This window comes from Merops nubicus, unplaced genomic scaffold (genome assembly GCF_000691845.1).
Source record: "Merops nubicus isolate BGI_N331 unplaced genomic scaffold, ASM69184v1 scaffold6105, whole genome shotgun sequence".
NCBI classification, from domain to species: domain Eukaryota; kingdom Metazoa; phylum Chordata; class Aves; order Coraciiformes; family Meropidae; genus Merops; species Merops nubicus.
The window spans coordinates 2,448-30,363 of record NW_008608857.1 but is presented as its reverse complement, the minus strand read 5'-3'; the positions used below and the strand labels follow the sequence as shown (position 1 = coordinate 30,363).

The window sequence follows — 27,916 nt, the reverse complement described above, 5'->3', positions numbered from 1 at the left end:
GCCAATATCCTTTTTCAGGTTGACTGTTTGAAAGTGATACCAACGGCATTGCAGATTTCTGATGCTAGGAAACTTAGAGGGAGTAAAGAGAACCTACATTCCAGACTTCTTATTTGAGTGATTTTCTTAAGAACCTCAAATACCCAGAAAAGCTAGATGAAAATTAATTTGTTTCAATAGGTTATATGTGACTAGTTGTTAAAGTATTATCCTTTATCACATTATTTTTCTCCCAATTGAATGTATCATGTCACATGTCCTTTTGTTGTCTTCTGCTTTTGTAATCTTCTGTCATTTGACTGTGTCTGTGAGCTTGTGTTCTGAGGAGTGTGCCTCAGAAAATCCTAGCCTTTGGAGCTGCCATGTGTAATGCAGGGAGATGCATATTCTTTAAATGTAGGTAGTTTAAAAACTTTCCAAAACCTGCTGAGTGTGTACACGAAGCGCTGCTGTTGGCCTGTTCCAGCTCTGTGGCAGAGCAGAGAGACAGAGGGCTGAGGAGTGTTGACTGACATGTAGGTGTTCTTGTGGTGGAAAATATTGTGCTGATATCTTATTGCATAATAATCAGCAAATTCTGTATCAATGTTCCCAAGATTGTTAATGTTTTAGTCCTTTTTAGTAACCCAAACATAATGTATTGGGAAGGTTTGTTAAATGATCAGGGGCAGCTACAGGATCTTAACTTTTCATGGGCCTGTTCCTCATCTGAGTGTGCATCTTCAGGATGCAGAATCATTCTGTATTGAATCTCAGTTTACTCATTACACTGTACTTTCAGACTGTAATATTATGATTACTTGTCAGTGGAGAGGACAAATGCTATACCTGAAAAGAGGAGGATGTTTTGTTTCTGTTTTACACACTCTCCATGTTGTAGAGAAGCCAATATCCTCAGAAATTTAGTCCATTTTCTGAGGATTTCAGGTGCTCCTTTGCAGTTTCCTGGCAATATTCATGTTATCAGTGCTCAATTTATTCTGCTTAAGGCCAAGCAGAGCAAGAAAAGTTTAATCAAAACCATGTAAAAGCCTAATCATTCTGCCAGTGCCAAAGAGCTGCGTGAGGCTTAAGCCACAGGCTGAATCTCATTTTTCCATATTATCACATAAAGAGCTCCCTAAGCACTCTTGAAAAGAGAAGGTAGGGAGGGAGGAGAGAAAAAGAGAAGGGCTGTTGTGGGATCTGCATTTATAAGGATTAAGGCTCATGTGCCTTCCACATCATTTGCATGTAAACAGAGAGAAAGGTAGGTCTAGTCACTTAACAAGAAACAGAAACTTCTGGTGGATGTTGTATTTTCCCTGAATCTAGGTATCTCACTTTATTTGAAGAGGTTTGTGAAGTAGTGAGGTGGGATGTGCTGTCGAGGTGCCTGCTGCTTTTGGGTGACGGAGCTTATCCTGTACTGCAGCGAGCAGAGGCAGACAACAGATGCAGCTGTTTCCAGACTCTTGTTCCAGATCTTCTGAAAACTACTTCTGGGATGGTGGAAGGATTCCTAGGAACTCTTTGAGGGACCTGAGGGTGCCTGTAGCTACAGGAAAGGATAGCTACAGGAGGCTGTGTCTTCTAGCAAGCTCTAGCAGCTGCCAGTAAGCTCTGTCAGCTCCTCCTGAATGAAGGCTACACTGAGCTCTTCATCCAGCTGCCCTCTGATGAGAGAGGGTCGAGCACTCTTCCAGCAGGTACTGGGGAGAAGCATACACAAGTGCAGGCCCTGGAGCACTGCTCCCAGGGGCAGCCAGAAGGTGCAGCAGTCTGCACAGCAGCTAAAGCAGAAGGGAGCCAGAGCCTCTGCTGAGGACAGCGTGTGTGTGCGCTCAGGGCGGAGGCGATGGCCAGTTCCAGTACCATCCAGAGCAGCTGTCCCTGGCCCAGCAGAGACCTGAGTCAGACCTAGCTCCAGAGCTCTAGCTAGGATGGGCAGACAGTGGTCTTGTCTCCAAGAGGTGTACACTATCAGTGGATCTGTATTACCAGGAAGAGGAGATGCAGGAAGATTTCGGCAAACTGCCGACATCACTGGAGCTGATGAGTAAGAGATCAGTTGGATCTCCTGAGGTCCTGCAGGTACAAGAACCTAAATCCCCAACCATACCAAAGAAGGGGCAGGGAGAGTCAGTGCATATTGGTCTGGGAAATGGGGACTCCTGTGATGGTGGAGGCTGGAAGCTTGTAATTTTTGTCACCGGAAGGAAGCCTTTTGCTCCACTTGGAGATCTGCAGCTGCAGTGCAAGTGCCATGTCATCAGCTGAGGGCCTGGGAGCTCTCAAAGCATCCAGCCTGGCCGAGCTTGAGACCTACAGCAGCCTTCGGAAGGAAGCAGCAAGTGGTAGTAGTGGATATCTTCCTACATCAGGAGATGGAGACCACCATCTGTGAACCTGACCTGCTGTGCAGGGAGGTTGGCTTCTCACTGGGGGCTTAGATTGGGACATTGTGGATAGATGGCCAAGGGTTGTCTGTTCTTCAGTTGCCTACTGCAACTCTGTACAGTGGGCACCAGTGATAATGGAAGGGGACGTATTGAGCATAAGAAGCATGACTTCAGAGATTTGAAAATGCTGCGAGGGCTGGAGCAGCTCTCCTGTGGGGACAGGCTGAGGAGCTGGGGCTGTTCAGCCTGGAGAGGAGAAGGCTCTGGGGAGACCTTACAGCAACCTTCCAGTACCTGAAGGGGGCCGACAAGAAAGCAGGGGAGGGACTATTCACAAGGGTTTGTGGTGACAGGACAAGGGGTAATGGCTTTAAGCTAGAAAAGGGTAGATTTAGCTTAGGGATGTCCAAACCCAAGCATGGCATTCCATCTCTTCATTCCCTGCGAGCAACAGACAGGTTTCTGGGGTAGGGAGTCTGGGCTGGGTTGGCTGTTTTTGTTACTGACCACAGAGGTGTGGGGTTGACAGTGTGAGTAAAGGTACTGCTTGCTTTGAGGAATTATAGCTGTGCCAGTTCCTGGGAAAACGTTCCATTTTTTGCTTTATCTTTCTTTTGGTGCTTTTCAGATAGCAATCCTTGCCATTATGTATGGAAAGTTTTCTTTATGAAGGAAAAATGGAAGACAGTGAGGTGGTGATTCCTGCCTTTCTTTCAGTGGCTGGAAAACCTTTGGCTACTCCAGTATGGGAGGAGAGCTTCTCCCTACCCTCTGTTACACTTTTGGAAGAGAACTCTTTATTTCCATAAGTTTCAATATTTGAACTTTTAAAAGAGTCTAAAGTACACTGTCCAGTTCCTTCCCTCCCTGCCATCTGAGTTTCTGTTGTTCCCAAGAGCTAAGCTGTGGCAGCAAGTCTCAGACGAGAGACCTCACAATCCTCCTTCCTGGGTGCCGCTTCGCTGTCGGGCAGATGTACCTCAGGCACAGCTTCCACTAGAGCTTTTGGTCCTCTGTGGGTCTGGTTTTTCTCAAGGCTCAGGCCCAGAAGAGTGGAGCTGGCAGCTGGGCTGAAGTGCAGGAGAGGTTGTGGCAGAGCCCTGTAAGCGAGGGTAGAGAGCTGTTCTGCTGCAGGAGCTGCTGTCGGTCACTCCTGGCTGGCCGAGGAGCAGCCCACCTGCTGGAGTGTTAGGGCTTACTGGGGAAAAGGTGTTTTACCTCTAACTGCTGCCCTAGGTTACATAAAACTGATGGTAACTTCTATTGTTGTTTTCTTGTCACGACTTCTTTCCAGGTATCACTGCCCAGTGCCTAAAATTTTCTACGTCCAGTTAACTGTTGGCAACAGTGAGTTTTTTGGTGAAGGAAAGACTCGTCAAGCTGCTAGACATAATGCTGCAATGAAGGCCCTCCAAGCTCTCCAGAATGAGCCAATCCCAGAGAAGGTGCCTCAGGTTTGTCTTTCAGAAAACTCTTCCTGACTTTCACATTAAGATACTAATTTAACTCCCAGTTTTTCAATGTTGAATTTTTTTAATATTTTTTTTCACATTAGCTGCAGTAATTAGAGATGTAATTCTGCGAAATATTTAGTGTTTTTTTTTATAACAGCACATCTAGCATGGAACTAGACTTAAGCAATAAAAATAAGTAGGCATTTTAAACATGGGATTGCCAACAGTTATGAAGTAAAAAATAATATAAAGATAAAATACAATATTTGAGATTATACCCAGGATAGAGAAAATGTCCATTAATCAGTGGCTTTATGGAGAACAAATTATTCATTTTAAATGTCTGTTATGCCATGAATGTGATCTTTACACTTGAAGTTAGTTGTCCCAGTGTACCTGAGAACCTGAGGGAGCTCACTGACAGCTGCTGGTCAGCTGTCGGATGGTTTTAGGCTTGTAGCCACTCCTCCTCACTGCTTTGGCTGTAAGTGGTGTGTTTTGCTACTTAAACATTAAAATGGTGTGTCATATTCTAAAAAATATTTAACAGAAAAATTATTCTCAGAATAATATGATAATATTGCCCAGTTAAATAAGCCAAAATAAATGCATTAGGAGACAATCTTTTTATTTTGTACTCATTTATTTTGTATTTTTGTTCTGGTGAGATCTGTTGAACTCTGGGCGCAGTACAAAACGTTGCTAACAGTACCTGCAGTGTCAAGTTTTGATCTGCTTTTTAAGAACAGAAATGATTTTCTTTATTAAAATCTTCATTCTTTCTGCCTCACCCTGCGTCTGTGTCCTCCTTTTGATTCAAAGAGAGTTTAACTCACCCTTTTGTGTTTCTCTTCAAAATCGCTTACTATAATCAGGATTTATTTATTTAAAAAAAAAAAAAAACAAAACAATAAAAAACCAGGAAAACTATTTAAAAAGAATATGTAAAGTCTGAGGAGAAATCCCCATTTCCTTTCGCATTGTTAGTTCCCTTCCTTTCTCTTTTGGTTTCCAGTCAAATATATTGGTTGATAATGAATCCTTAGCACAAACCTGAGTGAGAATTTCATATTATTGAAATGTATTTTTGGCTCAACACGTTCTTAATTTTTGAAAATTCTATGTTTGATGTTCTATTTTGTCAAAAGAATTCTTGAATCCAAGACAGGCATTAATGAGAATGAAAATTAAACCACTAAGCACATAGTAGAGTAAGTAATAGAAGTAAATATTGTATATAACATCGATGTGTGTCTGGTTTATATACTGAGTTTTCATAGCTCGTGTACCTAGAAAAAGTACTGAAATCTTTAATTAACACTCTTGCCCAATTGGGTCTATTTAGTGTTGTTTTACATTAATGTCTGTTAGGATGTGCAGGCTTTCAGAAGCTGTAGTCATGGCAAATTGAGTTTCCTGGGTTCTTGTAGCATGCTGTAGTGTTGCCTCTCTCGTGAGCTAATGAAGGAACTTCATTCTTTTCCACCATAAATGATATATGTAAATGGAATCAAATCCACAGTTAGCTATGGGAAAAATGGGCAAGACTTGTTGGGAGACAATGCCACAGGTTAGTGGAGATGTTCACATGGTACTTGCAGGACCTGTGGGAGCACTGTGAGTTTCTGGTGTGGCAGCTGAAGACCACTTGGCATACTGTAGGATCTCAGTAGCAGTTGTCTGTGGGTAAATTGAGCCCACAGACCAGATCGATGCTACAGACACAAATTGTTTTTTTCAGACTCAAAATTTTGCAAACTTTTAATAAAACAAAAAGCACTCCAAGTCTGCATGCTATAGCTGACTGATGGATTTTTGGTCCTGCATTATCTTAAGGATTAGTATATTAAGAGTTAACAAATGGTAGCTAAAGGGTTGATAAATTTCATTGCTAATGTGAAGAACCTAATGCTTTTTTAATGTTATTTTATAGCTTTGGTATCTGCATTTTGTAGCTATGCTAATGGCTGAAGATTTAGGTCAGACTCTGTTATGTAAGATGGGAACTCTGCAGGAATCCACCTAATTCAGCCCAGGTTTCTTTGATGTTTACCTCCACTAATAAAAAATTAGGAGCCTGGCCAAGGTTACACTGTCGTTGAGAAAGCTCAGTTTGAAAGATTCAGAGCTTTGCAGTTTGAAAGTAGCTGGAATTGAAACCTCTGAGAGCTGGGGAAGATGTGGCCTGGGGAGCAAAGACCGAAAGGTTTTGGTTGCAGGAGGTGTTAACTCTTTGACTGATCCCCATGCTGCTGGCTGTCTGAGAAGCATGAGACTTACCTAAAGAGTTTGCTTATGCCTTTTGTTGTTTGATCTCTCAGCCTCTGTGCTACGTCCCCATGGATAAATAAATAGTGTTCTGTGTTGAGCAAGCTGTTCTCTGTCACTACCTTTTCACTCTAGTCAGAACTCCCAGAGGGAAGCTGATGGAGGGGCTGTTAACCAGCGGGACCTGCTGAGGACACCTGTAACCTGGTGACCCAGGCAAAGTGTGAGGGTGATTCACTGAATTTCTTCTGACAGAAGTACAGTCTTCTGTACTTCAGGCATTACTTCTTGGAAAGTTCTCCCTTGCTTGGAAGGGGTGCCCACAGAGAGCCTGAGAAACAGGTCACGGGATTGGTTTGATCCTCATGTTTGACACAAGAAGGATGTATTCAGATGATTATTATTATTATCAATGTCATTAATAAGGCTAAAATCTGTAGAAATTTTTTTGCCATCTGTCATTAATTCATAGATTAATGTGTATGTGTTCTTTTACTGTGAAGCATAAGTGCATTCTGGCTGGCCTCCTGGTCAGTGGATAGTCAGTCTGATAACGGGGTGCTGAGATGTGTGTTCAAATGCTGACTTACAGCATGACAGCAGAACTTGAAATCTTGTCTCAGAGAAATCAGGCGAGAAGTGTCTTATGGTTTTATCTTCTAAAAATTGTGATTATGAATTTAATTTGTAAATTATAATTGTACTTATGAATTGTAATGATGTATTCATTTTCAGAATGGAGAAACGGGGAAAGAATCAGAAGAAGATAAAGATGCAAACAAGTCTGAAATCAGTGTAGTGTTTGAAATTGCTTTGAAGAGAAATATACCTGTCAGTTTTGAGGTATGTGTTACCTATTTATCTGTTTGCTGAGAACGTATTAAAAGAAAGTGCCACTAAAACCTAACACACCTAATAATATTAATATGTTATATGACTTTGAAATTCATGCAAATTATAAATAAAAAATTGGTAATGTATCAGAGCCTAAGATACTGAGTTTTTACTGTTACATTAGATGGTCTTTCAGAAGTATTACAGACCTGGTATTTGGTTGCAAAGAAGTGGCTGGCAGAAAGACAGTTGAAGCATCTTCTGCACAGTGCTGTGGGATTAGAATCGGGAGCCACACTCGATATGATTTGAAATAATCTTCAGCACCCTCAGTCAAAGTCTTTGCTTTAACTTTAGGCATTCATACACTACAAAAGTTCCTATTCAGACGTTTTAAACGTTATTAGTCTTTTTTTAGCTTTAATACTGTTTGACTCCTTATCTGTATCTACTTAAGCTTTCATATTGTGTTTTTGGTTTTTTTTTTCTCATTTAATATAATTTTATCTATGAAACTGCTTTTTACACCTTTGTTTACCCTCAATAATAGAGAGTATTTGGAATAGCTCGAATGCTGTCAATGATCTAATTATGGGAAATGAATGACAGTAACAAGAAGACTCTGCCGTTGAGAAAGCCACTCTTTAAAGTAGCTCTTCAAAGTTTTACTTTTCATCTTCTTGGTTTATGTTTAACTGAGTACATATGAAGGACATGGGTAGTGCCTAGACCAGGAATCGTTTCCTCCAGTGCTTTTTCCTTTCGAAGTACAGGCCCATATTTGGATGCCAAGCCCCATCAGTTACACTGTGGCACGCCTTGCAGTGTGCTGGGTGCAGTTTGCTGACTTCTTGTGGTCCAGATCCATAAACTGGCCAATGTCAAATGAGCGATTTGGACCATCTTAGAAACCTAAGAAACTTCTCAGAAGGTAGGTGAGAGAGCCAAAGACAAAGAATATTGTTTTTCAGTAAGGAGTTCCTCGATACAACAAACACATCCGTGCTTCATATGCGTGGTGTGTGTAATATGGACTAATTGGGAAGTTAATGTCAATTCTCAGACATAAAACTCGGGTGTCTGGGGGTGTTGGTGAGTCAATTTGCAACTACATGGAAAGAATATAACTCTTACATAAGATCAGACCTAGTGGAAACACATGCTTGTGTTTCAAAAAGGAAGCTCATAATTAATGTTTCAGTTTTCACACATCGTTTTCTACCCTAACTATTTAAAAATATTTGGAGTAGTTCCATACAAATCAGTATGCTGAAATACAGGGAGGTTTATGGCCATGGGTCACAGAATAGCTTGGGAGGCTGGAAGGAAAAGAAGGGTAGTGCTTTGAATGACTTCTTAACTTCATTCTTGTGTTTCAGCTAATTTAAGGGAGAACATTTGATAAGGTGAGAATGAAGGCAGAGATACTTAGTACAGGAAAAGTCTAATGTGTCACTTGCCAAGGAAAGTTAACAACCTTGAAAAGCCTGTTTCTTACTCTCCTGACAGATTTAGTGTTATTTCCTGACTTTAAATTTCATTTTATTTTTGGTTCTTTCTTTAGGCTAGCAAATACAAGAATCCATTTTTTCATTCTCAGTGTCAGGAGTAAGGGGATAGTGCCTGAAGAGGCAGATGTCCTTCATCCTCCTCCGGTGTCCTGCTGGGAAAAAGAATTGCAAATTATTGTGTCCCAGTCTTACCCCGGTGAGGCAGAGTGTTTTGAACCAGGAACAGACCAAACTTCTGACTCTGGGAGACTGAACAGGTTCTTAGCAGAAGTTTCACACCCTTCTGGCTCCCACTCTCTTGGTGATTAAGGCTTTCAGATTGGTTGATTGACATACCGAGTAGCTCTCATTTGGGTTTTGTGTGATGGTCAACCTTCCTCTCTCCAGCTGTAGTAAAGCATCCAGACTTTTTTTTTTTAAGCTGGGAAAATCTGTTATGTCTGCCCACACAAGCATATGAAAATAAAGTAGTATTTTAGATCCTCTAAATAACGATGGATGTAGGCAACATGTTTTTGTTCACCTGCTTTTTGTCCGTTCTTTTTTTTTAATACCCCCATAATCTGTTCTATTCTTGAATTTTCCACCTGCAGTCTCATTGGTAACTGAAGCAGCATTGCTCTTTCATTCTGGTTGTAGTGCTGTTTTTCACTTGTCAGCATGATCCATTCAGTTGAGCCAAATTCACTCTTGATGTAACTTGAACCTCGGGATTTTTTGGCTCCATCTGTTTTCTCTTGCTGAAGTTATTCTTTAAATCAGTGCAACAGAAGAAGAAAAATACATTGAACTGTCACCTTTAATCAAATTCTCAGCTTTAAATTAGCCATGATTTGGTACACAGATCATGTTGTTCAGCTGAGGAAATGGTTTAATGTGCTAATGCATATGCATATAGTGTTCTTGATAGCAAAGGCTGAACTTCTTTTTACTGTTTTCAGTGCCAAGGCTTATAGCACAACTGTTTGAAGTCATGTGGATTAAAAAGATCTAAAAACTGGGGTTAACCAAAAGTGTTGTTAGGTAAATATTTTTCTTGCTAACTTACCAAATCTGGATATTTAGCTTGATCTGAATCCCATCTGAATCCTATGAGGTTCATTCCATTGACAATACAGACTTTTTTTTTTCACTTACACACTAACAGAAACAGTTTTGAACATTTTCCAGGCAGCTATTTACCTTGTGTCAAATTCCTAAAGTTTGAAAGATGAAAAACCTCTTTTAAAAACAGAATACATTAGTTTTATTTTAAGAAAGTTTTATCTTGAGAATGCACCACTGCCTTCTCATGGGGTGAAGCAGTAGTGGGCAACTTTCAAGTGAGGCAGTCTTGAAAACACTTCTGAAATCATCTGAGTCTCAGAATGGAAACACTCCTGGGCTGGCACAGGTATCTTATTCTGGGAAAATGCAGATAAAGTTTTCTGTTAGTTTTCACTTTGTATGTTTTTTTATTGATGTATGCTGTCATGATTGTATTCACTGAGTGAAGTTGCCACAAAGAGAGCTTAAAAAAGAAATACAAGCCTAAGGAGACCTCATTACTGTGTAACAGGAAAACTAAATAATGCAAGGGACATGACCTTGATAAAAAGAACTTTAATACAAAACATGTTGTAATAATGTTAAGGCTGAAGGCTTCATCCCATTACAATCTATTTACTACACTAGAAGGCCCAAGCACCTTTCCCTCTGTTCCCCTGCACTCAGGCATTCATTACACTTCTTCAAGAAATAGTTTGATGTAGCTGAACCTACTGAAAAGAGATTTATTTGTATTGATTTTGAAGATAATACAAAGGCATACTTGTCAGATGCTCTAACGTCTCCTTACACACATTACCTGATTAAATTAGTAGCTGCTTCTGCCCATCAAACAAAATGAACCTTTTCCCAAGTGAGGTCTCCAGCTCCTGACGGACGCTGTCCAGACCAGTGCATGGTGCATACGTGAAGAGCTGGCTGGCTGAGCACTTGCAGCTCTGGGGGCTGCTGGGGAGTGCACCCTAGCAGCATAGCCTGCCTAGGAGAAGGAGACACTGACGCCTGGAAAAACAAGGACAGAAATAGAGCCAAAGGAAGTTACAGTGTTGAAGAGCTGGGGTTAAACCCCCAGCCCTGAATCGGGGTTAACATGTGGATGATGGCCACAACCAGGCAGGAAAGCCCCTCCTGATTGGTTTGCACCCAGGATCTGGCCAGCCTTGGGTGGGAATTGTTTAGGGGATCACCACTGGGTCCCCCACCTTCCACATTAACATCTTGTCCTGCCTCAGCATGCAGTGGAATTGGGGAGAGGTTTGCACCTGCAGTAGGTGTACCATGTAGAGCTTCCAGTTATTGGAAGGGCTCCCCGACCGCTCGTAGCAGCTCGAGTTCCCAGCAGTGCTGGGACAATGTGGAGACTGGAGGAGAATTATGGTGCTTTCTCCTGGCAGTTACTGTATGACCAAGATTGGGCTGGTAGCCTGGTTTACTCTTCCCCCATGGCCTTGTTTTGGAATCAGCTCAGTCCCTTCTTTGCCACATCCTGTGTCGTGAGTGAATTCATTGATGTGCTCGTTCCTCCAGTGGTGGGCCACCTGGGATCTCTTGCGTGGGATCTGAGACCAGAGGGAGGGGTCTGGTTCTCATGTTGCTCATTAGGGATAATATCCTTTCTAGCTGGGCAAGTGGTCAGCAAAAGAAGTGTTCAGAACTTTTTTTTTTTCCATATTATTGTAAGTTTTAATAGTGGATAAATACATGAATAAATGAAACTTCTCAGAACTGATTGGCTTTTGTGTGAGTTATGGTGGCTCTTTTGATAATTCATTTGGTACTGTGGGGAGGGAGCTGATTATCATGGGGGCAAGACTGTGGCAGCTTTTCAAATGTATGGAATGTGGCAACTAGGACAGCGTAAAATATGTCTCTTTAAGACTGCAGAGACCATGTGTGGATGTCCTAGGTTTTAATGTAGAAAAAAGTTACAAATGAAGTGATGCTGTATAAATACAGTTTTTAATGTGTTTTATCTAAAGAAATAGCCAAAGCCCAGTGGATCTGGCTGAATTGAATTTCTTTAATATGTGAAGCATCTTGCAAGGAAAAAAACAGCTGCCTCAGTTTCAATAGGCATGGTTGGTGTGTATTGTGATATTGTATAAATATTTTTGAAAATACAGGTCTATTCTATTTTGTGTGAAACACTGTATACGATGGTTAGATTTGCTTTATCTAATCAGGCTTAATTTTCTGTCCTCAAACCTGGTACTGTCGCTAATACTTGTCCAGATTTTATGAAAAACCATCTAATTCCTTCAGTTAGCAGGAAACCTGCATTAGTAGTAAGTACATTTCAGATATAAACATCAACATGTATTCTTAGGGCAGCTTGACTCATTGTTACTTTTGCTTAAAAGGTGATTAAAGAAAGTGGACCTCCTCACATGAAGAGCTTTGTTACACGAGTTACGGTAGGAGAATTCACTGCGGAGGGAGAAGGCAACAGTAAGAAACTCTCAAAGAAACGAGCTGCAATGGCTGTCCTACAAGAGCTTAAGAAACTTCCTCCTCTTCCTGTAATTGAAAAGCCAAAACCGTACTTTAAAAAACGTCCAAAAACAATATTAAAGGTATGTGTCCACCTTTGACAGAAATAAGAATGTTTGCTTAGAAAATAAGTTTCTTGGATTTAAAACCAGTAAAGGTTTATGTCATACTCTGGCAGTATAACGTGGTTGCCTGTGCTAATATGCTTGTGGGTTTTTTAATTCTGAAAACACTGTGAAATTCTCAAACTTAATAGCTTAGAAGGTACTTAGCCTAAAAGCCAGCTCAGATCACTGAAGCCTTCAGGGGTTTGATTCAAATCTAGTGGAGGATCCAACCCTCCAAGCACGCTATATGGATGTGAGTTTTTAGCATCATCTCCTCTAGGAGACGTGTGGTGGTTCTCTCCACAGTCTGAAGAGGCTGAGAGATAATAATAGATAGATATACATGGAAATGGTGCACAGCCCACCTTCCTTCCCTTGTGGAGCTATATTTGAGAGGTTTTTGGCTTCAGCTTCACTTTATTCTTGAAATATTTGAAGGAAGGCCCAGAGTATGTTGACATCTCAGTCTAGTGTGTCACTTGTCAAGCATCAAAGGACAATCCTTTTTTTGTTTCATGTGCCTGTGTTAAGGTTAACACGTGTTTGATAGTGTTCTGTAGCTCTCAGATACAGAGAGTTGTCTGGAGACCAGCCCATGGAGGACTTGCAGATTTTGAACCATCCCTTCCTTAAAGCATGCCCTGTCTCAGAGGACATTAATGTGCTTCATGCTACACTGCCTCCTTTACAGGCTCTCGACCCTAGTGAGCTCAGTCTTAAATGGTGCTTCCATTCTTGGTGGCAGCAGATTTATTGTTACTTCTACAATTCAGTCAGTCTGTGGTGACTAGCCCTGGTTTGTCTACTCAGCCTAAGTTCATACAAGTCCAGAGGGCCATCTGAAGTAATTAGTCTTCCAGATGATCTAACAAAACCAGTCACATACTCTCCATATATTTACAAAGCATTGCTTACCTAGTTGCAGGACTGAAAAACTAACCAGATTAACTTGTCATCTGTTCAGTGTAGAAGATGAGGCTTTGGAAGTGGCCAGAATCTGCTACATTTCTTTCATTTTAGGAAGCATTATTTTGTGAGGAAGTAGTTACTCTTCGTACCTGATTTTCTGTTGATGCTATGACACGTTAATTGCCTTGCATACTCATTTCAGTTCTGTGTAAATAATGGTGGAGGGTTGCTCACTTTCTCTCTGGTGTTAGAGTAACTTTTGCCTAATATTGTAAGGATCAGGAATCTTGAGGCTGGAATTGAAGGAGAAAAACAGGCAACCTTCATGTCCAAAACATGTGCCTCAGAATATAGTTTTAGTACCAAAATTTCGTCAGTTTTTCTATATTTGCCCCTTGTTAGTTAAAAAACAGCAAAGCCACCCTCTTCAATTTTCCTGCATTATGTTATGTCCATGACTTGCACTATGTTAGGATGGATAGCATTATAGCAGTATGGCTTGAACTTAGTTCTCATTGGGTGTTACATTGATTGTAAAAATAACTAAGTCAGTATATATTTTAGTAGAAATATGACCATTAGAAATCTGTGTATCCCCAGTATGCAGAGTACAGAGTTCTGCAGAAGCAGCCAACAGAAAAGCCATTTAAAGTAAACACTTTGTAAATGGAGTTTTGAGAAGTGTACAAAGTACTTAATCACTTTCCTCTTTTTATTTATTTATTTGGACAGAATGAGTGATTAAAAAAAAAAAGGTTAATTAGATACTCATCTCCTGTGGAAATTCTGAGAATCTAATTCTCAAAAACTTCTAGAAAAACTGACCATAAAAAGTTATCTAAGGGAAAACCATCAACCTTAATCTGAAAAGGCTGTTGATTCTGATTGTCTTGTTTTGGAAAGTTGCTGTGTAAGTCCTACCTCCTCTTAGCATACTGCATGTTCCAACATTGCAGCAACCTGTTTTAAGGGCTTAGGGGGAGGGATCATAGAAATATGGCAATAACACAGAATTTACTAATTGTCATTCATCCCCGTAGGACCTCCCCAGGTAGATGAGGATGCCAGTAGCTTACAGAAGCTGAGTATGCACACTGCCTGCAACAGGGACAGACAATAGGTGTATATTTTTTTCCACAGTTCAGAGCTTGAACTGCTTCTTCTGTCCCATGCTCAGAAGATAGGAAGAAAATTTACTTCTTATTCTTTCAAAGGGAGTATTAAATAAGAGGTAACCATAGTAAATGATTTATTGAAGCAACATAATAGTAGTATGGTTATATGCTGAAATAATGGTTCTTTCTTTTAAACCTGTTTTAGACTGGACCAGAATATGGTCAAGGAATGAATCCTATCAGTCGTCTGGCTCAGATCCAACAGGCCAAAAAGGAGAAGGAGCCAGAGTACGTTCTTCTTTCGGAGCGAGGAATGCCTCGCCGCCGGGAGTTCGTCATGCAGGTATCAGTGCTGCCGAGGCAGAGCTAACGCCTTGCTGTGTTACACTCAAACTCAGGCAAATCAGTGACATAACAGAGCAGATCTCTGTGTTTAGCTCTTTCCTCTATGGCCAGTTATACAAGAGTGTGAAGTGCAGTATCAGACAGCCTGCTGGAACTTCCTTCTTGCTCTTGGTGAAGTGAATGGCAGTTAAGTTCTGTGCCTTCTGGATGCCTTTCCTGTAGTGGGTTTACTTTTTTTTTTTTTTTTCTATACTCTTTTTATTTCACCTGATGGTTTCTGTCTGTGTACCTGGTGATTCATGATTTATGTACTCTCAGTTGCCTTTTTGGAAAAAAATATTGCTGTTGTTGATCGGAGAATTGCAATATGAACAAATATTCTGAAATATGGATATAAGAATCTCCATATTACCTAGGTTTTTTGTTTAAAAATTAGTGCTGTAAATCTTTGCAGATATTCAGTTTCTTTGTGGCTTGGTTCATATCTGAAATACCATGAAAAAAGCCTTCCATTGTGTCTTTTACCCTGTCCAGTTAAAGGCTCTGGACCTAACACAGAAACAGAAGATCTTTAATGTTTCTTTATTTTTTAAATGAAGAACATTTTGAAAGATTTGACATAGCTGTGGTATTTTGTTAAATAGCACAACAGCAGGTTGAGAAAACTTAGGAACAGGAAAGAATTCTTTTCTCTTGTGTTTTCACTGGGGGATGGTTTTGTGCTGGAGCAGTTCAGGACAGCATGCCTCAGCATGGTTTGTCATCTGCAAACCACACCAAAATGCCACTTCTGCTCACAAGCAGAACGTGTGACATTCCAGCACCACCTCCTCCAGAAAATTTGTTGTGTTTTCAATTAACTCTTTAAGTCCACCCATTGTGTCTATCAAGATAAGCTAGGAATCTTGGACTTCAGTGGTCTGTCTTGATTATTTATTACTGTTCTCTCTCAAGCAAAAGAAGCTGTTGGGTTCCTTTTGCTGGAGAATCTGATTTATGAATATAAACCTGGATTTCCAACTTCTTGTGCTACCTGAAAGTATTTGAAAAAGAGTGGTCCTGTCACAGACAACCCCTTTTCTGATGCTCACAGGTGGTTGTGTGAGGTGTCAGAAGAGGACTGTGTAACACAGTCCAGTATCAGAAAGATGGGCTGAGAAGTTGAGCTTCCATTGGAGAAGACTCATTAATGCCAAAATTTTTGGTATGAATAAAAAAAAGAATCTTAAAAGCAGTCAAATATGTAAAAGGTTCCCTTATCTAAGAAGACGTGTGAAAGAAAGAGTCAAATTCCACAGAACTCTTGAATGAATGTAAGTTGTTATAAATACTTCCAAACGCTAACTCCATTTTTTCCCCTGCAGTAATATTTTCACACTAAAATCATATTACTCTTTCCCCTGCCTTCAGGAAGTCTTAGTGGATTCATTAGGACATGCAAAAAACCTTATCAGAATAAAAAGCCTTTGTATAAACTACTTACACAATGTTTTCATTTAATTTAATTAAATGTGGAAGTAAAATATCCAGCGATAATATGCCCATTTTTATCTGTCACCTAAAGAGCAAGGTTAGATGTGATGAAATGGATCCAATTACTGTGCTGACTACTAGATAAACAGAAGAAAACCTCTGGTGACATTAGCTGGTGTTCTGTTCCCAAAGTTAATGTCGGAAAGCTCTTTCTCTTTGTAGTCAGACCTTTAATCCTTGATAGAGGTTATAATAATAGCTAAACCACTTCTACAGGTCTGAGAAATAGCAGCACATTGGTTTATTGTGAGCTATGTTATAAATTATCATTTGGTCTTGTCCCATTAAAGTCCCTCAATTTTCTTGCATAAAAATTTGTAGCAGAGTGACTATTTCTAATTGTGATTAAAGAACTTCATAGAAGATAAGGTTTATTTTTTAAATTACTAATATTTCTGATTTAGGTAGCCAAACCAGTCCAGCTCTAGAACCCTCAACACAAGGAGGACACGGAGTTACAGAAAACTGTAGCTGGTTGGTGTGAGTTTGGAGGCCTTCTGAAAATTCTGAACAGGTTATTCTATGTGGAGCAGTACTGTAGTCCCTTTTTGCACTGTTCTTACCTTTTCAAGATTGTACCCTCATGGAAAGAGGTGACAGTTGTTGGTGGGTCAGGAAGGCTAGTACCTGGTGATATTAAGTCTTGCATTTATTGTCATTATGACCAGTGTTTTCTTTTTAAGGTAAAAGTAGACAATGAGATTACTACTGGAACAGGCCCAAACAAGAAAATAGCTAAAAGAAATGCAGCAGAAGCAATGTTGCTACAGCTAGGTTACAAAGCCTCTACTCCTCTTCAAGACCAGCCAGAAAAGGTGAGAACCAAGTGTTACGATGCCCACGTTTTATCCTTTCCTCGAGTTTTAGCTCTATCATCTAATCCCTTAGTAAGAATGGAAGCTTAAACTTGTGCACTCCATATTTTAGGGTGTTTCTTGTCAGAGATCAGCCTTAATTTAGCTACAGCTCTAGTAGCTTAGTGCAGCCTCTTCTGCTGTAAGAACAGAAAGGTATTTCCACGTGATCGTGTGCGTGCGCGTCTGTTCCTGCGGACAGGTCAGGATGAATGTGCCTCTTCCTCTTATTCCACTTTGGGCATTCATGAGAGCACTGAGAGCAGTGATGTTAGTCATTGCATGTGCACTAAAAGCATTCCAGAAAAATAACAGACTTTTCAGGTTTGATGGTCAAGAAAGAAAATGTGTGTCATTTTTCCTTGTGGAGAAGGAATTACATTTTAAATTCATATATGCTGCAGATACATGTTTCTGTATTAGTGATGTGGAACTTAGCACTCCTCTCCTGTCTTCTCTTCATTTGTGGGAGGTTTTGTAACCAAAACTGAGTGTTAGGGTTTTGCCTTTTGCATCCTGAAAAGATACTTGGTAAGGTATTTGGCTAAGCTGTGGACTCTGAACAGCTTCTGTCATATGCAGAGTCACTGTATGTATATATTTGATGATGGCTTAAACGTTTGCTGTGGCTACAGCGGCTAGCTCAAATCAACAGAATGTTCTAGGCTCTTCCACAGACCACATAATAAATCTGACTATGGTATGTGTCTGTATATATCTTCTGAAACACCCTTTCTTTTTCTTAAAAAATATAAATTAATTAATTAAAAAAATAAAAAGATACTCTGCTCCTGATACATCCTGTACTCTTAGCCAGGCAAAGATAAATGCTGTACTGGTTATTTGGCTCAGTTTCCTTCTTCTTCCCTCTCCTTTGAGAGGAGCAGATCTGTGTGTGCTATTCACCCTCACCTTCGCTACATTCTTCTGTACATACCTTAGTCCTACACGAGTGTGCAGTACTCTGAGCAGAGCACTTGGGAGCTGGATGGTGTTCCTAGTGAGAACACACTGTGCAGTCGTTGCCATTTTAAAAAAGGCTCGTGACAGGGTTAAACAGTATCTTCACCAGAATGCTGAGACTTTTTTGCTATAGAAGATAGCTTTCTACCAGTTTCAGCTTTTTCTTCACAGCCAATTTGGCTAAAGAGCTTTTTGGAATGCAAAGCAAACCAGAAAGGTCAACTTTAATTTCCAATAGGAAAACATAGGTTTTCATTCTTGGATTTCAAGTTGGCTGAACTATTTTACTCAGTAATTTTCTGAGATAAAGCCTGAAAAAATTCAGCTACAACGTAATTACTTTGGAAGAGATCTACACAGTGGAAACGTGTGGTTACATTGAATTTGAACAGCTGCAAAATTCCTTCCCTCTAAATTGCACAGTAAAGATGCTCCATAAGAAGATACTTGTCTCTTTGAATCCAGCATGGGGCCCAGTGTAAGTTAGCTGATGTATCAGGTTGGCATCTAAATGGACAATTTTCACTTGGGTTTTTTTTGAGGCTTTTTAAAAAAGGTAACTAAATGGGACTGTATTCATTGTTTTAATGATGACCTGAGAGTGTTACGAGAGCCATGCGTGGTGCTAACGTCAGCACAGGTAAATGGGTAATCCAAGTAATGTAAAAAAGTAAAGGCTCTGCTCTTTTCTGAAGTAATTTGGTTCCTGGAAAAAATTAGAGTTGTGCAGAGCCCTGAGGAGAGCAGTTTGAAAGTACCCTTCTTGCAGCTATCAGAATTCTAACTCTATGGATAAGAATGAGGAGCATTTTTCATCTTCTCCCTTCTTCTTGCCACTTCTATTCTCTTAGAAGAAGATCAGAATAAATTGCATTCATGGGAGCCAGCAGCACTAAGCTGCTTTGCATGGTGTGTTTTTCCCTCCCTTCCCCACAGAAAACACATCATCCAGTAGCCTGCATCAGGATAATCTGAACAGCCTTACTGCAGGCTCTGGGGTGCAGGGGCAGATCTCAGCCAGCTGAGCCCTCTTTGCCTGTCCTCTGCTCTCCAGTCCCTGCCCTCCAGAGCAAACAGTCCCCACCTCGGGGTGCCACACAGCTTGCTTGGCTGCAGGGCTTTCTGTCTGCATGCAGCACCTCGGGGAGATGGGCAGAGGGTCGTTGGTCTCACACCGACAGAGCTGCTCCTCAGTGGCTCCTAGTTATGAGGAAGCTTGGACTTGTTTATCTACAGCTACACATAAATCTAGAACATCTTAATTACTTAATTCAGGAATGGCCTCATTATGGTCTCTGTTAATTGCTCCCCTTTTCTGTGTCAGATTAATACCCAGTATTAAAAATAATAAAATTAAGTTGAAGAGAAATTGCTTAAAAAAAAAAGCAGCTGAAAAAGCTCTACTTATTAAAATAATGGAAAATTGCAGATTATTTTAGCTTCCACTTCAGTCACGAACTGGATTCCTAGCAAGTAAATCTTAACATTACACCCAGAGTACTTTGTGGTGTTTATGCATTCTTTCAGGTGTTAGGATCTTCTTGGCTTAGGATGTGATTTCTCTGTAGTCTGTGTATGTTTGCAGCTGAGAGCTGCTTAAAACATTTGATTTTAAGGCCCCATCTGGTCACACATAGAGTTGAACCTAATCCTTGGGGAACTGTTTGTATTTCATTGTTAGGCAGTAGTTGTTCGTGTTTATTCATGAAGGGTACAGGCCTCAACCTAGTTTAGACAGAAATTAAGATATGCTAGCAAAGCTTTGTAAGCAGATATGGCAATCCCAAGTCATCCTCTTTTAGAGTCTTTTGACTGAATTTATAAAAATTAATGTTGTCTTTAAGGAGTAATTTGCCCTTTACTTATTTGTCTTTCTACCCATCTCAGCTTGGAGAAAACAAGACTTGGAATGGCCAGAACGTTGGGTTTCCCGAGCCAACGAGTAACAGTAAGTACTGCTTTCTAAATGTATATTTGTGCTTACTTCTTTTTGTTTCTGTAGGGTTTGGATTATTCAAGAATATGGAAATGCTTTTTGTAAATATTTTAGGGTTTTTATTGAAATTGGATGAATTAGCTCTTGAGTATCTTCTGTGTGAGTATAGGTATGAGTGAGTGCAGGAACAATGAGATTTTAATTTACTTGCAGAATTGTTGAATTCTTCAAGTTGTAAGGGATTTTAGGAGGTCATCTAAAGTGCCTGCTCAAAGCAGGGTTGGTACAGAGGTTGCTTAAGTCTTTTTTGCAGTTCTCCAGGGATGGAGATTCCATACCTTCTCTGGGCAGCCTGCTGCAATGCTTCATTACCTTCACATTGATTGGTCTTTTTCCTTTTATACCAGGGTGAATGTAGACTCTTTGTTTATGACTATCATCTCTTGTTTTTATACTACATACCTCAGTAATGTGCCTGGGTCAATCTTTTTGGCTACCTCTTAGGTATTGGAAGGCTGCTGTTTAGTCCCCCAAAGACCACTACTGTCCTCTACACATGGTCATCCAAACAGGCTTTCATTATCTAGTAATTCATCTACTGAGACTCTAACATCACAGTTTGGGTACAAGGATGCTGTGGGAGACATCATGTCAAAAGCTTTGCTAAAGCCAAAGTGAATGACATACTCTGCTCTCCTTTAATTCACAAATCCAGTAATTTTGTCATAAAAGGCAATTGGGTTGTTAAGGTTGATTTTATCCTTGGTAAATTCGTGCTGGTTGTTCCCAGTGGCTTTTTTTCTCCTTTATGTGCCCACAAATGGCTCTAGGAGGACTCACTACGCAATTTTCCGAGGGACTGAAGTGAGACTGACCCACCTGCCTTTTCTGATGAGGATGATGATGATGATGCCTTTCTCCAGGCATTGGAGACCTGCCCTGATCTCCATGACTTTTTGAAGATAGCGTGTGGCCTCACCATGTTATAACCTGGTTGAGTCAACACACTAAGATGTATCGTGTTTGGTCCAATGGACCTGTATGGGCTGAAAATTTCTCAAGAGATCCCTCTCTGATGAGGTTCTGCTACTGATAGGTCCTTGAGCCATGTCTATAGGCACAGAGGTCTCAGAGACCTTGTTGGTGAAGACTGACTTCAGTTTCACTGCAACAGGTAATGAATAGGACAGACTTCTGTGACTTTATAACTAGGTTTTTGCTGGTCAGAGGGGTAAAGATAGTATAAGTAGTACTTATTTTGCTTTTCCGTGAGCCCTGGATTCTTCTCTAGAACAGTGTTGAGTTTTGAACTTTTTAAGAAACCCAGACATCATCTCCCTCAACCAAGGATTGTACTAGAGACAGACACACACATGATGTATGTGTCTGAGGGACATGGTCCTACAAGCAGGTTTTAAGGGGGTTCAGTAGTGTTCCCACTATAGAATATATGCAGTATTCCCAGTCGCTAAACCTAGGGAATAATTTGTGCTTCAACTTCCACAAGTTTGCTAGTATTGAAAGTGATCTTGGATTCAGCACATGCCATTGCTTTTTCCTGGAAGGAGTGATTCTACAGACTTCTTATTAATTGCTTCCTTTCAGCCCTATCGTTAGTCTCCATCAGTACTTCCAGATGATTTCTGTTTGCATTGTCAAAATCTTCAGATGTTAACATATTGGAGTTTAGGGCAGCAGTATAAGACCCCTAATGTTCCTCTCCTATCCTTGGAGTGTTTTGTAGCAAAGATATTTATTAATGACATTGCAACCATCTACTACACCAACATGAAAAAACAATCCCTTTCCCATGCTGCTTCTGGCAAGAAAACATTGGCAGTTACACATGTGAACCCAAACCTAGGGGGAGAACACAGAGGCAGACTCACTCAGGGGGAGACAAGATCAACAAAAAATATATTTTAAACCTGTGCTGACCAAAGGAGTTATTTTTCATGGACTGACCTGCTCACAGACCTTTTAGCAGCCTCCACAGGCCATGATACAAAACCAGGTTTTCATTCTGGGATGTTTTTCTAATGCACAAAAGACGTTTCTGGATGAGTTCATTTCTGTCTTTCTGATCTCCAAGTAAACTGGAATCAAGGGAGATGTCGTGTCAGTAGACCTAGAGCATTTATTTCTGACAGTGCCATTCTGAGACTGTTGTGCTTAATCCTTTAATAATACTCTATTTATAATCAATTGATAGATCAATAGATAGTTGTTGAGTTGTCATTCTGAACAGGAGTAACTGCACAGTAAGAGGGGTTGGCAGCCCAACTTAATTGATGAAGTACAGGCTACAGAACATTGTTAGGTGAGTATTGTACCACCACAGAGTCCTCAGAGAGCAGGTCCAGTAGCTGAGCCACTTGTCTGTGTTCTGTCTCTTACAACCTTGGCTAGAATCTTACAGTAGTTGGTTATGTTTAAATAACACCTTGCCTCTGTAGCTGCTGAGTTGATGGGCTAAGTTTCAAAAAAAACAAAACAAAACAAAAAAAAACCATCTTCTAGCAAGGGTCTGAGATAACTAGATTATCTTTCTAACTGAAGACATAGGAAAATTAAATTTAGAAGCAGAGCAGATTTGTCCAATTGATTCTTCCCTGAGTTATTGAAACTAGGATATCTGTTCTATATTTGGCATTATTAATAATCAATATTTTATTTTTCAGCTTCATCTAGCAATGAGAATGAGATAATTTATCCAGAATAATATCAATTAAATACAACTTGCATATACCTTTTGATATAGTTGGGGAAAACATATATTCACAAAGCAGGAAAGGGAGTGTGCTATTTTTTTCCTTAGTTTTTGAGAACCAAGGAAATGCCAAGATCCATATTAGCAGCTCTGTACGTAAGTGGCTTTTGGGCACAGCTCAGGGTGTGTTAAGACCACAGCTCCAATTAGTCCTCCTCCTTTCCCCCCAGTTCCCCTGTTGAGATGCTCAGTAAGGTGCTTAAAGTGCTGCAAGTTCTCCATCTTCAGATGTGATGGTTTCTTTGCTGATTTTAGAGTACAGTGTACTAAAGTACCTGGTGTTCCAACTGTGTTCAGAAACCTAGAAGGCTTAGACTTGGTGTCCTTCTTCACCAGAAGGAGAGTACTCGTGGGCCGCAGGGTAATCTAGACAATGGCAGGTGCCTTTTCCAGATCTGTATATAATATCATTATGATTTGCAGACAGAAAATAAAAAATCAGATGCTGCCAAAATGCAAGAAATCCACGGAGGAGGAGTGAGCTAAAGGAATCCTGACTTGGTTGATTAGAGCACTTGTCAGTGAAGGTGCAGATACGTATTTGTGGTCGTACACGCCAGCTGAAACAGAGATCCTGGCAGCATATGAAGGAGCTTGAGCTGCCGTGGAAGTGACTGGTACTGAAGCACAGCTCCTCCTGGCACCCTGACTGCTGCTGCTGGTACTGAAGCACAGCTCCTCCTGGCACCCTGACTGCTGCTGCTGGAGTGGGTGCTCAAAGGGAGCGTCTCCTCCACACCACGCAGCTGATGCCACGTGGAGTAAGTGAAGTGACTGGCGTGGTGCTCAGCTCCTGCCTGGGTCCAAACCATGGCAGAGCCTAGGGAGAAAGTTCTAGTTCTCCAAGAAGGAATAAACTTGTAGTTTAGACCAAGTATATTGACTATCTGTAAACACTAAAAGTCAAGGAGTGAAGGCAGAGGAAGAGTTGATCGATTAGAACAGGGAGCAAATTAACACTGATGTGTGTATAAAAGTGGATTGACAGTACAAGCTTGATTCTGTAGGTCCTTTTCTGGAGTTGAATGATAAAATAGAAATTTCAGCTTTTCATGTTTTCTGGTCTTCCTGACAGAAAAGTGAACATTGGACATCAGTGGTAGCAGTGCAGACCCTGATGTCTGTGTGTGTGCAGGCAGCACTGTCATCACTCTGAATTGAACCTCGTACCCCGCTGCTGTGGGTGACTTGTCACTGTCTTTACAGCCACAGATTCCAGTTTTTGTGGAGCCTTGCTACATTTAGACTCGTTTGGTGGCACAGTCAGTCATTGTCCTTCCTCACCCCATTCCCCATGCAGACAGTCTCTGGTTAGTTTTCCATGAACCTCCATAAGGATGAATGTCCAGACAGTGGGGGACTCTTCAGTAGAAGGATCCCCCTGTCTCCCTGGCCAAGGGGACCCTAAAGAGAAAGGGTTAGGGGTGAAAACAACACCCTTCCAACAGATCCTTTGGAGACTGCCTCTGCTACTGCTGGATGAAAAGTGGAATTGAAGCACTGAGAGGACATGTTAAGAGGAAGGCTTGTGAAGGATAGTTGGGCCATCTTGTGTCTTGATTGTACAGTTGCTTCAGGTCTAAGCTGTTTTGCAGTTCTCTAGTACATGACAGAAAAGTAGAAAATGGAAGATCAAGAAATTTATTCTTAGGTAAGAGAGGTCTTTGGTGTGGAGTTTTTGGAAACTTCAGAAGATTCTGAGGGACTGCTAGCAATTACCACCACGGATGAGTCAAGCATGTTTTCAAGTGTTAGTGATTAGGTTGCATAGCTAGCCTGCATGCTTCCACAGCACATCTGCCCACAGGTTTAAACAATAGAAGTGGAAATTACTTGAGCATGTTTCCTGAATGTACCTCTAAGTTAATGTCCAGCAGAAGGTGCAATGTTGTTGGTCTAAATGGTGGTATTATAGATCCTGTGATCCTCCTAATAACTACAGCTCTACTTTTGGAGTGCAGTGAAGTTAGAATGGGATATATATCTCAACACAAATATCCAGATTCTTTTTAGCTGAAAGACTAACAAAGATGAAAGTATTCACCTGGAGGTGTACTCCTGCAAGATATAAAGGTGTCAGAGGATAGTAGTTCTTTCTCACATGTTTTTTATTCAAGTGCTTCTTTGAAGACTGATTAAGGTAATTTCTGAAGAGTTCTTTTGTTCTTACACATGCTTCTCTGTTGATGTCATACTCCTTCTCTTGTGATAACAGCTTTACTACTGTAAGTAAACTGTTACATATATGCACCCTATTAGACAGTTCAACAGAATTGAAGTAAGCAGACAACAGTGAGGAATGAGATTTTAAAAATCCTTAGTAATACATTAGAAATAGATAATAAATTATGTGCTTGATAGAAGTTTTTAAAGAGGCCAAATTTTATTGGCTTATAAAACCAAGTCTGTAAGAAGCTTCATGGAACATAAGCCCTGAATATAAAAAGTTATTGGCTTGCAACTATATTAATGTAAAATATTACATTACTTTATTTCCAGGGATAATCAATGATAGCAATATATCTACCTCAGAGCCAATGTATGTGTTGTGTTAATTATTATTCTTTGAAGTCTTTAGCAGAAAGGTGTTGCCTAAATGTAAAAGTACTGTTATTAATAATAACACCGTTAGAGTAAAGTCAGTCTGTTAGGAGCATTTGCTATACTCTGCTCAATATCTTTTTATTTATCATATGTTGCATATTAGTTATTTTAACATTTAGAAAGCTTAGTAATCTGGAAGCATTCCAAGCCATTGTTCCAGACAGCAGTTAGATATTTGGGTGGATCATGTAAAAACAGTGAAATGGCTGAGAAAGCATGTAAAATGTTTGTTTTAAGTAATATTACATCAATGGAACAGACATCTGCAACACTGGACTTGACTTTAAACTGCTTTAAACTTCTTTTGAGACAATGTTGTACTGTGTTTTTGTAAAATGCGTTTTGGGAGGCTAGTGTGTTGTTTCTTAACAAGGATACTGGTTTACCTTTTCAATTTTCATTTCTGTTTCTCAAATATTTGTAGGAAATGAGATTTACAGTGAGCAGGTCTTAGGAGCTGGTGAACACCTGCCACTCAGTGTTACTTTTGCTGTTTGGTTCTGTAAGCTGACCTCAACTATCAGCATCTGTATTATCTAGTTTAATTTTTGTGTTTTATCTCTTGTATAAGAGTGTTTAAAAACATAAGCAGTGATAGACTTTGGAAGTTACAGGCTCAGAAAAAAAGATGTAAGATCAGTTGTAGGACTAGGTAAAACCCCTTGGAAGTTAGAGGTCCAACCAGACTCTGTCCCCCCAGAGGCAGGTGGGGAGAGCAGTTGGGTGGGTAACAGACACATCTCTGTGAAGGGTAGGGGCTGCTGCTCCAGCTTCCTGAAGGCAATAGCAGTTGGGAAGCCAAGTGTGTGAGCAAATGAAGACTGGCTCATCAGCAGTGAGGACGTTCAGTTTTCACCATGTAGCTGAAAATTAGGATGTTGATCACTAGTAATATTTTTTGAGTCTTCTCCTTGTGGTAGACATTTTATTTTAAAATACTGCTTGCATTACTACATTTAGAGGAATCCTTTCTAGATAACTGGAAATCAGTTTTCTTTTCTTCCTTGAATTTATTCTGTATTGAGATAAATTTAATACATACTGCAAATGAATTAAGACTTAAAACCTTTGATTCCTCTTGAGATTACTAAATCAGTTAACAAACAGCTTTATTAACCCTAGAATGAAATGCCATATGGCTCAGGTTCACCCACGTTATTTTCAGATATATGCTAGAAGATTGAAGTATGCTGTTAAGGTGAAATTACAAACTTTGAGCTCATTTTTCAATTTATTAATAAAAAGAAAGGATTGCCTCATATATCAGCAAACTAGGTACTTGTATTTGCAACAAATGCTTCATTTTATATGAAACTAGCAAACTGCAGACTTAATTCTCCACATTTTCCATACACAGGAGTATCAGCAGAACTGACCAAGTATGTATTCCTGTTTCCAAGCAGGTTTAGGGTTGAAATGTTTTCTAAAAATTTATTAAGAGTTTTGAAATGTGGACAAATTATCACTAACTTACAGATCACTGTGAACAGTTTAAAGTAATTCACATAAATAAATTTAGATCTTTTTCATGTTTACCCTAACACCTATTGATATTGCTGATGACACACACATGGTTTCCTTGTTCAGTCTAAGTGTGTCCTATAAAAACCTACTTCTGGTGGCAACAGTGCTCACAGAGGCTAGTTTAAACTGTTTGTGAAATAGCAGCCTAAATTATCCTATCGGGTAGGAGGCAGAAGATTGTAGTGAAGCAAAGGTTATGCTACTGTTTTGAAGTAGCAGCTGTTCCTCATGGTTTGTAGATATCCAAATCTTATTTGTTCATGTTGTATGTTTTGTGCTAGCCACACTTCTGAAGTCCAGCTTTGTACCTCCTTAAGAACAGGAGCACTTCAGATCTGCTTTTTTCCTAAATAAATGATGCAATTTTATTTACAGTTACTGTGGAAAAAAAGATGCTGTTTCTCAATGCTGACTTTGTTTTCTGCTGCAAAACCTGTTCATGAAAATTTTCTACGCATCAAACTGATTCTGGAGTAATGAGAGTGATCTTTGTTCTCATTTTCAGCACCAAAGGGAATTCTCCATCTCTCCCCTGACGTCTATCAAGAGATGGAGGCAAGCCGCAACAAATCAGCACCTGGTAACACTGTAAGCTATTTGTCCTCCAAAGAAATGAGCCAGACTTCTAGCTCTTTCTTCAGCATATCTCCTACAACAAACAGCACAGCAACCATTGCCAGGGAGCTGCTCATGAACGGGACGTCCCCTACTGCCGAAGCCATAGGTCTAAAAGGAATATCTTCTGCCTCCCCCTGTTCTGCTGTGCAGCCTTCAAAACAGCTGGAGTATTTGGCAAGGATTCAAGGCTTTCAGGTATGGGAGGGGGAAAATGAAGCTCTGCAGCCAGAGTCATAGCATTGCCATCAAGGTGTCACTCTTGCCCTCTTGAATGTTGTGGGCATGCATGTAATTTATCTTGTAAAATTAGCTGGTGTCCGAGGCAGTCTCTGGGTCCAGGAGATAGAACCCTGCACCAATATACATGTCCCTCCTTCTCTTTTTTTGTTCCTTCCTTCCTTCCATTCACCTTACTGTAGGCTATCTTTCTTTCCTTTGTTTATTCTCCTTAAATAATTACAGGCTTAAATTAGGCTTCTGACTTGCACTTCTTTGAGTGCCTTCACCTCTTGACATTAGAAACTTTACGTACTGCTCTGGCATCGGTCTCTTTCTTTGGCTCTGACCCAGAAGGTATCGATGCATCACCTTAACCTTGCATCTATCTTCTGGGCTGGGCTATTAAAGCTGTTACTCTGCTTCCCACCCTGCAC

The 27,916-nt window shown here is 40.3% G+C and overlaps 1 protein-coding gene across 1 annotated transcript in view; it reads left to right on the top strand.

Moving 5' to 3' along the window:
• Positions 1-27,458, top strand: part of STAU2 (staufen double-stranded RNA binding protein 2) — a gene marked incomplete at its 3' end in the record, with an annotated part of 43,114 nt that extends 15,656 nt beyond the window's left edge. The window contains exons 4-10 of the mRNA XM_008940379.1: positions 3,676-3,835; positions 6,839-6,946; positions 11,856-12,068; positions 14,322-14,459; positions 16,678-16,809; positions 19,699-19,759; positions 27,151-27,458. Coding sequence (XP_008938627.1) covers positions 3,676-3,835; positions 6,839-6,946; positions 11,856-12,068; positions 14,322-14,459; positions 16,678-16,809; positions 19,699-19,759; positions 27,151-27,458 — 1,120 coding nt within the window. The remainder of the gene's footprint in view (positions 1-3,675; positions 3,836-6,838; positions 6,947-11,855; positions 12,069-14,321; positions 14,460-16,677; positions 16,810-19,698; positions 19,760-27,150) is intronic.
• Positions 27,459-27,916: the final 458 nt, after the last annotated feature.